Source organism: Gavia stellata, chromosome 5 (assembly GCF_030936135.1).
Source record: "Gavia stellata isolate bGavSte3 chromosome 5, bGavSte3.hap2, whole genome shotgun sequence".
In the NCBI taxonomy this organism is placed as follows: domain Eukaryota; kingdom Metazoa; phylum Chordata; class Aves; order Gaviiformes; family Gaviidae; genus Gavia; species Gavia stellata.
The window spans coordinates 36,290,725-36,304,369 of NC_082598.1; the positions used below are offsets into that span (position 1 = coordinate 36,290,725).

At 38.3% G+C, this 13,645-nt stretch overlaps 1 protein-coding gene across 1 annotated transcript; it reads right to left on the reverse strand.

Annotated features, from left to right (window-relative positions):
- Positions 1-734: 734 nt before the first annotated feature.
- Positions 735-11,953, reverse strand: CFAP96 (cilia and flagella associated protein 96). Its single transcript, XM_059818081.1, has 7 exons — positions 11,789-11,953; positions 10,501-10,720; positions 7,039-7,176; positions 6,875-6,950; positions 4,707-4,886; positions 2,704-2,876; positions 735-887 (listed from the first exon to the last, which is right to left on the reverse strand). The coding sequence occupies exons 1-7, from the start codon at positions 11,883-11,885 to the stop codon at positions 839-841; spliced, it is 933 nt and encodes a 310-aa protein (XP_059674064.1). The 5' UTR covers positions 11,886-11,953; the 3' UTR covers positions 735-838.
- Positions 11,954-13,645: the final 1,692 nt, after the last annotated feature.

Here is a 13,645-nt window from a genome sequence, read left to right on the forward strand (position 1 = left end):
TTTCAGTGAGCTTCTGAATTCTGTGACCTAAGAATGATTCATCCAGAGGAAAATCCTTTCATCTATGTAAAGAATTTGCACTACTTATTTTGAAGCACTTCTAAGGCATTAGAGCTTAGCCAGTATCACTTCTGTTAATGCAGAATACTAGGGTTTCCCTTTACTAATCCCAAAGACAGTCCAACTTTTTTATGTTGTCTAACCAGTACACCACACTCTAAACCAGAAAGATGATTTTTGGAACTGGAGTATGAATTCTAACAGAAGCACATTTGGTCTCACTGCAAAGACTAAGACCCGAAGTAATTCCAGATGTGCCAGTGCTTTCTGTAACGTGAGCAACTGTCTGTGAAGAACTATGCTGAAATCCTTCCAATACTGCAAATAAGTTTCTGAATGGCTGTTGAGTGGTGAAAGAAGCATTTGATGAACTCCCGTTGACTCAGGCTGGGTGACAACAATCTTGGGATTGGAAAAGAAACAGCCAGGCTGTTAACTTGGTTAATACACACTTTAAAATATATGCACTTTCTTCCACTGCAATATATAGTCAATTTGCAACCCAAATTACTCATGAGAAAGTAGGTTTTCTAAAAGTACATTTCAAAAGTCCAGTCAAGCAGTAAGATGAACATTGATATAAAAATACAACCTTGGACTTGGTAAATAAATGATCTTAAATTATTTGTTATAGCTTTATATTTAGAAAGATTGCATTCTCAATAATTAAACAGACTGGATTGCCCTATATACTTGAATTCCACTTTTCACATTTTTATTTGCTTTGTTAATAGTTTACGGAGTGTAAAAAGTGTACTCTTCATTTCACCTTTTGTACCTAGTAAGATGTCAGCTGTGCAGTCTTGTAGTTCTTTACATTTAATGATCTGAAACGTAAATGAAGAGTAACTGATTAGATTTTTGTAGAATATCACTGTACAAATTACAAGAGTTTTGGTATAAATGAAAAACTGTGGTCCACCCAGTCCTGAAATTAGATTTAATGACCTGAACCCTCGTGAAGTCAAATTTATTTCAACAGAGCTCTGCGTGAGATTAATAATCTACACTAGCAAATCCAATTAGAAGATTATAGTCCAAATATCAGAAGATAAGCTTTCTGCTGGAAAGGACATAAAGAACTGTAATTGAGTGGGGAAGCAGACAATTTGAAAAATGTCTTACCACGTTTCTTAAAATCTAGGAGCTATGAGCTTCTCACTTGTAATAAACTCAGCTCACAATTCTCATTCTATTAAACCTAGGAATAATGAACCAAAAATAAATACATTCTTTAAAATTCTTAGGAGGGAAATACTAGTGGAGAATCTGAAATGCTAGTTTTAATTTCTCTCCATGGAATTTCTGTTGGATACGTGAAATTTTTCTTTTTACAAATATTTTTAATGAGTCCATCATAACCGCATCTGTGAGCATATAGTGATACTTCACAATCAGTCCCCCCCTTTCAATTTTGAAACCTACTTCACATACTGTTAGGGTTTTTTAAAAAAAAAAAAAAAAAAAAATTCATTTGGGAACATCCATTTTTATTCTGTTCATAAAACAATAATACAAACAGTTACACTGATAAGAAGGCTACTCAGACCAATATACCATTCTTTTCCCCTTCTACTAGTTTAAAAACATGAGCGCATACATGGAAGGTTGTACTTTCTTACATCAGTGTTGGGAGTTAACCACGCTTTTTGGTGTACCGATTCTTTCTTACTTTCCATTAGTAACGAAAAGCAATGTGGACTAATAAGTAACTTCGGATTCTGCCTTGTCAGTGTAAATAAAAACTTAAAACTATCCCTGCAATTTAAAAAGTGATTATGCAAATGCCGATACGTGAAATAGAACAGCAATGGGTGAATAGGGAGGTGTATTTCTTAGACTTCACATATGATATGTAAAAGAGAAATCATAAATGTGAAGCAGATTCCTCTAAGACAGTTTTTCAAATTTTAATCAAGTATTTCTAAAATATTTCATGTTACGCATGGAGTATGCAAAATAATATGCTTAACTGTTCTACGTGCAATCTTAGAAGTCTGCATTTGAAAGTGATTTCTCTAAATAACCCTAAAGAACACAGTCTTGACTTTCTGCTTGAATTACAACAGAGCCAAAACCAGAAAATAAATTTGTTTAAGGGGTATAGCTTAGTTAGATAAAGGTGAAGAATTATGCGCTTATCTACCTATATACCTACACACACTGTGTACTGTAAATCTCTTCTAACATTGCACAATGGTGTGCTTATAGTTAAGAATCCAATCTGAGTGACATTGTTTCAAAAGCTTCACAGATTTAGATTACCTCATATTATGTTTGCCAGCAGAGGGAGCCAATTGTATTCCATAAACACAAGGGAAAACAAAACCAGATTTTAACAGGAACATTCCTGGTCTTTTGCATTTATCAAGTTAGAAAATAATAAAAAATAATCATTTTTCAGTGACATCTGTATAGCATGATTTTGAAGGTCTCTATGATACGTATAGCCACATAAAGTAACCTGAATTTACAGAAGAGAGTAGGGATTTTGAAAGCCAAGGTCCTTATACATGTCTTATCTTTTTGTTAACAATTCGTTCCTTCATTTATTCAATTATTTTAGACAGTAATAAACAGCTGTGCTAATGACTTTTGGTAGACAGCATGCATGAAACATTAAGTCAAATTAAAGGAGCTTACCTTGTGACATTTAAAGTTATTATGCTTGTAACAGGTCTGCTCTTTGGTCCAGGAGGAGGATGAAAAATCTGTCGTTCTTTATTAGTTGTGACTGCCTTAGATTTTTTAATTACATAAGGGTCAGTGGAATGGCTTGGGTAAGGATCAAATGTGCCTCCCTTCATACCCCCTGACTGAAAAAAAAAAAAAAAAAGAACTTTTCAAAAGTGCCAATGTACAATTTAATTGAGTTAATTAAAATCTGGATTTTGAGGAAAGGGTCTTAAAAATGTGACAGAAAAAATAAAAACATAACTCACTAAAATGAGCTGTGTTGTGGCAAAAAAAGGGAATTCCTATGTCACTATTAGTTTACTAGCACACCTCCGTGTCCAGTACTGGTGTAGGGATGGTTACATACAGCTTGAGCATTATTATCAATATATTTTCTGACACACAGGATTGAATACAGCACTGGCTTTTCCTGAAATGTTATGTCCACTAGTACTACAAGAGTGGCAAATTTTAGTTAAAAAACATACAGAGACCTGATTAATTCTTTGCAATCCCCTAGTACAGCTAAACCCCACAGTCTGCTGAGGCTGCATTCCTGAAAAGTGCAGCAGTAAGCAATTCAATCAACAAGAAAGCAATTTTCCCCATAAGAATTTATATAGCAGAGAGGACAAGTGTGCAGTAGCTTGGGAAGTACACATAATTTAAATATACAGGGAAAGCATATTTGGTGTGAAGGACGGGGAGCCTGGAGCAGGATCACCAGCATTGTCAGCCAGATGAGGTGCTGACTTTCCAACAGCTAACTCTTCTGAACAGATTTCTGTTCTGAAAGATCTCAGCTGCCTCATCTACGAGGCCAAACACCCAACACAATTATTCATGTGTAAGCATTTTTGCTGTCTCTTTCTGAATAGTTGTATTTTCCTTGCTATCATCATCTTCCTCAGATGAATAATGTCAGTCAAGTAAGTCAAGGATGAAGGACATAATAATACGAAAATAGTGGTTAGCAGAGCACAGTATTAAATGACTGACAATGGAACTCCAAAATGAAGAGCTGAAAAGGGATGTTACTGTATTAGGTATCTGGAGTAATTGAAGAGAGAGACATTTATGCATCTTAAACCCATTTCAAAGTGAAATTCAGGTTTAGCCTAAGGTGAATGGCATATATTTAGTATCTCACCTCGAAAAGTATATATCAAGATGGAATGCATCATGGAACGGGAAAATACCCATTTAGATTTTAAGAAAGAATGACACTAAGCAACTGGAACTAATGACCTAAGTTCCTATATATCCTTCACACTAACTCCAGGCTTTATGTCTTATGCCCTCTAAGCCCTTCCACGTGTATTTATTCCCATCCTTTTCCTCCTTTTCTCCTACATACTGAAGAGTTGGCAAATTAGATCTAAAGCGGATTCCAAATTTGTGTCTGCCAATGGACAAGCAACAGGTAACTCCTGAGTTTATTCTGCAGCCTTTCCCTGAGCAGAGGGACTAACCAGAGTTTTTCTGCTCCTTCCAGCTATCCATTCCCATGACACTTCTAGAAATTAACTTTTAAATGTTTGTCTGTATAGGCTAAGAGTAATTAGCATGTTCAGAAATTATATGAGTGACTGACAGAGTCCAAAATAGGAAAGCATTTTATTTTGCTACGGTAATCTAGTTTTACCACCCTTTATTGCATAACCTTCTGCTTTGTATCTTTTTGTGGTGCATGCAGTCAAGTAACTGTATGTTAACAGCACTATGCAGATTTTAAAGAGGAACAATTTTTAGGTTACTTGAAACTGGTTAGCAGTTGGTGTTGGGTCAAACAAGATTTCATTGCTTTGTAAATTGAAAACAAAGTAAATGGAATCTCTTTTGTAAGAAAAACAAGAAATTAATAGCAAACCCAAACATTTATTTCTATCTTATGTACTGTAAGCAAAGCTTTTCATGGGAAATATCTGAATATTTCTCTTTTGTCTACAGTAGCTATAAGACAAATTAACCTTTTTAGCAGGAGAACTTGGTTTGAAAGGTAGTGCAATTGGCTTCTCTGGAGGTGGTTTCTTCACAGCCGGCAAAGGTTTGTCATTAAAATAGGGATTCATGTCAAAATACTCCTGGGGATAGAGATTTAACTTGAAAGGCCCTCCTTTAACCAACCGTTTATGTTCCTCTTGTGCTTTCTGTAAAACAAATACTTTGAAAGAAACAATCTTGAGGATTTTTACTGTATGTTATTCTAAGAGAAAAATGGAAAGCATTTAAATTTAGTCTTGGAGAATGTTCACTGTAACTTTCTTTGCTCTTGTTTGATGATCGAGATATTTTATATACCTACCATGTATAATGGAACATAGATTCACTGACCGGGAAGCACAACAATCACTATGAAGGTATGGTAGGAAAATGTCAGGAAAAGCGCTGTGCATTTAAGATGTGTCTAACAGTATCGTATACCTGTATCTTGGGCATACATGCATGCTTGAAAATTCTGCCTGCATACATCCCAGATGCTCACTCTTGTGAACCCTGGCCACTATGTTTCCCAGATTCTGAGCACCTTACTTCCTTCTCTAGGAATTGGTTCTTTGTACCATGGGAGATATTGACTATTCTTCCCAGATTGCATTTTAAAATAAAATAGGTTAAAACATTCAATTAGAAGACAAGCATAAAATGTTACCATCATTAATACCGTATCACCTGGTAATTCATGCTAATGTCTCAGAGCAAATTCCTTTTTTTCTATCCAGTGGAAACAATCCCGCCTCCCTCTTTTCTCTGTTCTTCTCATTTTCTGCACTGGATGCTTAGTTTTGACTCTGAATTTGTCTCAACTGCAGGTAGCCAAATTGTTTCTTCTAATCTTGTTCTTACCCTAGACCAAAATATGTACGCCTGCTGCCATTCTTCACTATATGTGATGAAAATATACAGGATAACTAAAATCAGTGCAAGCAAATTGTATGAAGTTCAACAGGGCAAGGCCAAGTCCCGGGTCCTGCACTTTGGTCACAACAACCCCATGCAACACTACAGGCTTGGGCACGAGTGGCTGGAAAGCTCCCCCGCAGAAAAGGACCTGGGGGTGTTGATTGACAGCCAGCTGAATATGAGCCAGCAGTGTGCCCAGGTGGCCAAGAAGGCCAATGGCATCCTGGCCTGTATCAGAAACAGTGTGGCCAGCAGGAGGAGGGAGGTGATCGTGCCCCTGTACTCAGCACTGGTGAGGCCGCACTTCGAATCCTGTGTTCAGTTTTGGGCCCCTCACTACAAGAAGGACATTGAGGTGCTGGAGCGTGTCCAGAGAAGGGCAATGAAGCTGGTGAGGGGTCTGGAGCACAAGTCTGATGAGGAGTGGCTGAGGGAACTGGGGTTGTTCAGTCTGGAGAAGAGGAGGCTGAGGGGAGACCTCATGGCTCTCTACAACTACCTGAAAGGGGGTTGCAGAGAGGTGGGTGTTGGTCTCTTCTCCCAAGTGACGAGTGACAGGACAAGGGAAATGGCCTCCAGTTGCGCCAGGGCAGGTTTAGGCTGGATATTAGGAAAAATTTCTTTACTGAGAGAGTGGTGAGACACTGGAATAAGCTGCCCAGGGAAGTGTAGAGTCCCCATCGCTGGAGGTGTTCAAGGAATGTGTGGACGTGGCATTATGGGACATGGTTTAATGGGCATGGTGGTGTTAGTTGATGGTTGGACTTGATCTTACAGGTCTTTTCCAACCTTAGTGATTCTGTGAAATTTACGAGTTTTCGTAGGTTTACGAACGTGTATGAAAAAAGGAACAGGGGGTTTTTTTATATAGTATCTAGGATAATGAAGTCTTATTCTTCTAACAACAACAACACAGAATTATTATTGTCCTTGCTATTGGCATTGTTTGTTCATTATTGCATTGTAGCTTAAGGTCTCCAAATAAAAAAATAAGGTCAAATCCTGAGTGGTAGAAGTTGTGTGGGATACTGCCAGATGTCTTAAAGAAAAAATAATAAATGAACAATACCTAAATCTTTTCTATACAGGATGGTCATTAATTTGTTTTCCTTCCTCCACTTTGTAAATAAACATTAGTGATTTCAAGCTAAAGGAAACACCACTAGGAACAAAAAGTTCATGTAAATTGTAATAAATAATCATAACACTAATACATAATAAAGGCAATTATTTTTACCTTTGCATTTATTCTTTCTACTTCATATCCATTAGGTTCATGAGGATATTGTTCACCTATGGTAAGGTTCGCATAACTGTAAAAACAAAATTAATTACTTAGGTGTTCAAAACTCAGGAAACGTTTAATAAAATACTCTGCAAGAAGCAATATTGTGAAGTTACCCATATCCAGTTCCTTTCCTTCCTGGATTAGTATAAAAATTCTTTCCAGGAGGAATGTATCTTTCTTTGGCTTTCAGTTGTGGACTGAAGTATGCATACGAACCTCCTATGGTTCCATAATAGCTGCCAAGTCCACATCTAAAAATAGCAAATGAACACATCAATTAATGTTTTGCAAATATTTCAGGCTTTCCACACCTAGTGTGCTAAAATGACAGTATGTAAAAAACCCAAACAATATATACATCTCAAGAGTTAAATGTAAAACCAGATCAGATTCGCTGTCCATGGATCTACCACTACAGCAATTCCATGCACAGTGTTATGGACAACAAAGAAACAAGATGGCAGCAGAGATGAAGTTTTAAGGTATCTTAATAATCTAAATATGCTTAATAGAGGTTGTTTTAATTTTGCGCCAACAAAGTGAAGTAACACTGGTAGAGACAGATTCACAAACAGAGACCCAGAGGAACAGGTTAAACAGACCTGATGCTGATGACAAGAGGACAGTCTTTCCCACAAGTTTACTGAGAACACTAAGTTAGTGTTGGTATGATAATGGAGTGGCAGGCAACGTGGGGTACCTGTCTGAAAGGGTTTTTTTCTGGGAGATGTTAGGACTAGTTAACTTTCTGTCTTGTCACAGAAGGAAAGTAAAAGGAGGCACAGCTCATTTAGGAGAAATACCTCTGCCTACAAAGCTACAGGAATTCATAAAGACTGTTTTTCAAAGACCAACCTGAAAATCAGTGTTTGCAGACAAGTGTATGAAAAGCTCTCAAAGTACATGATCATACAGCTGCTAAAGGCGAAAAGGACCGAGACAAGCTAATGAAGTAGCTGAATGGCAATTTGGTCCACTAAGCTGCAGCTACAGTGGACCAAAAAACCCCAAACAAACAACCGTCTGTCCCCATGCCCCAAAAACCCAAAACAGAACAGAAAAAAATAAACAGGGGCTGTTGTATGAGATCTGTCAACTACCCCAGATAGCCAGGGTAATCTGCTTTGCCTGTACTGTCTGCAATTACTGTGGGGAGAGAGTAAAGTGTCTCAGTGAGTTCCTACTTACAAGGGCCATTAATGAATACTGACAGGATTAGGATGCCAAGATAACATTTGTCATCTTTGCACAGAACGCTAACCTGCCTATTCATTATCTTCCCTTTATTTAGGGACTTCATAAACCCATATATATTAAAAAATGGGCAAACTGACAATGCACAGACAACCTTTATCTTGGTGTTTCCTAGCTCTTCAGTGCTTTATTTCATATTCTTTAAATGTCACTTCTGTGTGTAGGCTTTTTATATGCCAATAACAAAATAACAGAGAACAGACATGAAGAAAAGAAAGGCCCAGGCTTCAGTCACATCTTCAGAACATGCCATCTTTGCAACCTTTTAATTTGCAGTGAACAACAACTGTAGCTCCAATGTAAAAGAAGGATTCCCAAGAGCTGCTTATCGTTCAGGCAGCCAAGAATAACAACTCAATGAACAGGAACAGAGACCTGCACTAGTTCCTTAGTTACGATGGGAGTCAGATTTGGCTATAAGAAATACATAATCGCTCTCCGTAATTGCTTCAGGATTCCATTAAAAGACAACTAACCACTTCCCCAGCCTCTGTTTTGTACTACTCTGCCAGTACAGATTTAGGGGAGGATAAAGACAATAAAGAACCTGTCCTAAAGTTCATGTCTAGAAGAATTCAAAAGTCTTACAACAAGCGTAAGAGCACGAGCTGCGGCACCCACAGCGAACAAGTGCATTTGTGGAGGCAGTACACGGAAGAGAGCACATTAGCATGTCTGCATTGTAAGCGAGACTCCCACTGTTGGACTCAGAAGCCAGAACGTAAGTGAACAGGACTCTCATTGACTGACATGGGCTTGAAATCAGTGCCTAGGTGTTTCTAACAGTTAAACCCTTCAAAATAATTTGGTTGCTATAAAGTCAAGTTGTAGTTGAAACAAAGTTTTGAACATGGGGCTCACCCATTGTCTGTCCCATCAGAAATAGCACATGTATATCCAACAGAAAGCCTACACACCATGTCTTACATTCCTATTAAAAACTAAAATGTTCCTGTAACATACAACAGAACATAGCTAATCCTTGCATCCTAAAATATATATATATAAAATAAACAAGAGGTTATTCTCCAAACTTTCCAAAAATAAAGCTGCAGAAAGATTAACACTAAATAGAACCATGAGGCTGCAAGAACTAGGCCCTGTACACAGACTGAATCCTCCTGTCTCTTATTGCAGCAACAAGAACAAAATAAGATTGTGTAGTTATAAATGAGTAACCAAGCTCTAGCTGGTTTTTACATGTGAAAATCACAGAATCACAGAAATCACAGAATCACTAAGGTTGGAGAAGACCTGTGAGATCATCAAGTCCAACCATCAACCCAACACCACCATGCCCACTAAGCCATGTCCCACAATGCCTTGTCCACACGTTCCTTGAACACCTCCAGTGATGGGGACTCCACCACCTCCCCGGGCAGCCTGTTCCAATGCTTCACCACTCTCTCAGTAAAGAAATTTTTCCTAATATCCAGCCTAAACCTGCCCTGGCGCAACTGGAGGCCATTTCCTCTTGTCCTGTCACTCATCACTTGGGAGAAGAGACCAACACCCACCTCTCTGCAACCCCCTTTCAGGTAGTTGTAGAGAGCGATGAGGTCTCCCCTGAACCTCCTCTTCTCCAGGTTAAACAACCCCAGTTCCCTCAGCCGCTCCTCATCAGACTTGTGCTCCACACCCCTCACCAGCTTCATCGCCCTTCTCTGGACACGCTAATAATAGTTATATGACACCAATTGCATTGGTGTCCTTTTGTCATGCAATTAATGCTGTGCAAATAGCAAAGATGCATTTATTTTAATATTCTGCATATATTCCTCAGCTCTGTAACATCTTCTGATCATCCTATAGGATAACTGGTATTTTTTCTAGCAAAGAGAGAGTTTATATGAATTTGCTGAGAGGAAAACATTGCACCTGGATAATGGCCCCTTTTCCTACTGTTTATGCAATATATAAGCCATCACTATTTTGGGAGGCTCAGAAATGGAAAACACTGTATCTGACAAGTTCCAACAGATTTCCTCCTAAATTAAAATGAAATATTCACTTGTTAATTATCCACACCCTTTTCCCACAGCCATCTTCATTTCCATCAAAAATAAAAAGCTAAAGGGTAAGAAAACTGTTTAACAGCAAAAAGCAGTAGTTAAGAGCAAACATCAGGACCTGGTTTCTACCTGTGTTCAGCCTTCCCTGTGCTGCTCAAAATTCTTTGCTCCGTACTGACTAACACTACACTGTATAAAACAACAATATTGTACTCTCAACACAGGTTTTATAAGAAATAATCTGTGAAAATCATCTTTAGTGGATAGAAAATAAAAAAGATCCATTTAAAACATTTTCACAACACTTACGGCCATTTGTCTCCATTACTGGGAAGGAAAGCTTTGCCCAAATTTTTCTTTGATTCTGCCAATCTATAGCGTCTCCTTAGCTGAACAGGGTTTGAGTAGGCTTCACCATCGAAAATCCTCACAAACTGAGGGTCAAAATAACCTGCCTGCAGAGCTGACAATGTTTTGGTCCCCCCAGGTAACATCTGTCTGTTCTTGCTCGCAGCTTCATTAAAAGGGCCTTTAAAAAAGTAAGCACTGTAAATAACTGTTCAATGTTAGCGCTTCTCTTAGCCTATGTTAATAAACTAAGGTCTGGATCTGGGTGGCTCAAAGACTGTACTATAGAACATTTAACTTATAAATCATGCATGTGTCTGAAAGACAATGCTATAAGAAGGTATTCACAGCACCTAGTTTTAGTCTTCTAACCCCTGCACTTGCTTTAGAGGCAGTGGAGAGAGATCGGTTACTCCAGACTACAACTCAGAGCTAGAGCTGATGCCTATTTATATACTACAAGTAATACTTCCGAGCAGCATCTCTCTCTCCCCCTGATTACAGACCAGGTGGAATAGCTTAAGTGCCTCCAGTTGAGTTTTGAATCCCCAGCAGCTCAGCGTGGTAGAAGTGTATCAGCTGGGGTTGGTAGAAGTGTATCAGCTGGGGTTCTGGTGGACATCTCTTCATCACTGACACAACAACACAGTAGAAATGTCTGTATTGAGAAGCCAGAATTATTTTGCATTGTCACTTCAAAACAGCTACTGAGGGTTAACCTCATTAACCTTACTAATTACAAAAATAACCCTTCTCAATGAGTATTCCCATCAAACAACAAGAAAAGGAGCGTATTCTTTAAAAAGACAGCATGGGCAATCTCACACACGTGAGTCAGATCAGAACAGAAAAAAAATTGCAACTCTAATTTAAAAGTAATGACAATGTAATTGTCAGTAACAGAAAACCTGCTGAAAGAGCACACAAAAAACACCATTGTTTTTCACAAAAGCAGGAAAATACTGGTAACTTGCAGATAATTAAAAAGAAATGTATACACCAAAAGATTTTATCAGTCTATTATGCATACATATTTTTCAGTTTTACTGGATTTTTCCTTTCTTCGATATATTCATTCCAATATATCAAGCCTTTCTCTTGATAATACAAACCTGAACAAAGAATATGCGTGAAAAAGCAGTTCCCTCTAACAAAAAAACCCCACATTAGAAAATAGTGATTCTGAAAGTAGATGGATACTAGAGGTGGTTCCTATCACTAAACAGTGATTAAAATTAAATGTACTTACGCATATGATGTGATACATATTTATCTCCAATGGTAACATAACCCATTTCACTGAAGAGGCCAGTCCTCTCCATATCACTTTTCCCTTCTGCAGGCATGGCTGGAGCTGTGTGACAGTGTACTGCACTAAAAGGGTTGAGATATCCTCATTTATTTGTCTACTGCAAAAGCCTGTAAGCAGTCCACACCTGTAAACAAAAAGTTTATTTAAGTAAAATGCAACAAGTGTTGGTTAAAAATATTAGCAATAAATGTAATCTGAAGAAAGTAATCTACAGTATGATTGACAGCTTTGGTGCTTATAGGACAAATGGACTATGTGGGATTTAGACACCATTGTATCTCCTCTGTTAAACAAATTCAAAACATGAGTGGGGAGAGAAAATCAAATGCATTTGTAATACAACGGCTGCAACTCTTACTCAATTTACATCATTTGGGTCAAAATTTAAAAGAGGTATCTTCAGAGTACTACGATGAGAGGTTTTGGTGGCATTAACAGCTAGTAATAAAACATGCCAAGAAGCCTCCTTCTTCATTTTGTGGGTTATCTCTAGCAATGGTTTTCAGTCACTTTCTAATAACGGTATAGAAGGTCAGTGTATGGACAAATCTGGGGTAAAACATAAAAGTGGAATTTTGGAAGCCCTCTAACTAATCCAAGACCTGGTCATGGTAAATATTTCCAATTTCTTCTTGGTAAATGTTAGTTTTTCCTCATCATCACCCTCATTGGAGCCTGACAGCACTAAGGAAAATGCCTAATCAACAAGTGTAAGGAACTCAATGGCTTGAATAGAGAGCAGGCTTAGCGCTAGGATTACCAGGGATCTGATTCCCAGAGTGAAAACTAGTAGAAATGGGAATCAGAGTCAGCTAGAGGAAGAACTGCCTTAATATATGGTAGGTTCACCAGGAATGGAAATTAATTAAAGTAGAAGAAATTGGTTAATATGTTAGGAAAGCTATTTCTTGAAAGTCATGAAATATAAGAATTATCCAACAAATCAAGGCTATGCAAACAAACAGCTGAAGTATTTGTGTCCATACAGCTCAAAAGAGAGCAGGAAAGTTAACACATTAGGGTGGAATACAGATTAAAGACAATGTAGCTCAAGTCCCATGCTGGTATTAACTATGGGGGCAAAGGCAAGATGGAAAATAAGAATGAAAATAACTCAAGCAGCAGAAAACTCCGACAGATTAATATCACACGTTAGCTGTATCTGGCATGTGGGTGCAGAGTAGAAAAGCAGCAGCAGCATAGCAGTGGAAATATATATAATAATACAGATTTTATATCTTTTATTAGAAGTATTAATATGCTGGAACACTGTGTACGATGGAAGGGCCAGCCACATTTTGCTTATGCTCAGCACACAGGATGGACAGCATGCAGAAGTTTTAACAAGCTTGAAGCAATTTTTTTTTGCAATGCGTGGAGGTTCACGCAGTGTGAAATGCCGCATCGCTTCACCAGGTAAACTCAGTACTGTTATTTGATTATTGGTCGCTCTAGATGTTGGGTAAGGAACCAAAGGGCAGGTGACGACAAATAGCACTGAAAGAAGAAATGACAGAAAACTGACCCTTAGAAACAAACTTAAGGGTTCGCTGTTAGGAAGCTAGTTGGCATTATTGATGAGGAGGGTAGGAATAATTTATCGAAAATAAATAGACCCGGAATTAAATTCCGCAGTGTAAAGCAAAGATCGTTGATGAAGGGATTAATGGGACGGGTTTTTGGACCTCAGCAGTTCTGTGCGACTGAGGAGCTGTAACGAGGTGGACGAGCCCCACCTCCAAGCAGCAGTATTGCGAAGCAGCAGGCGGGCAAGCACGATTCTGGAGCGTCTCC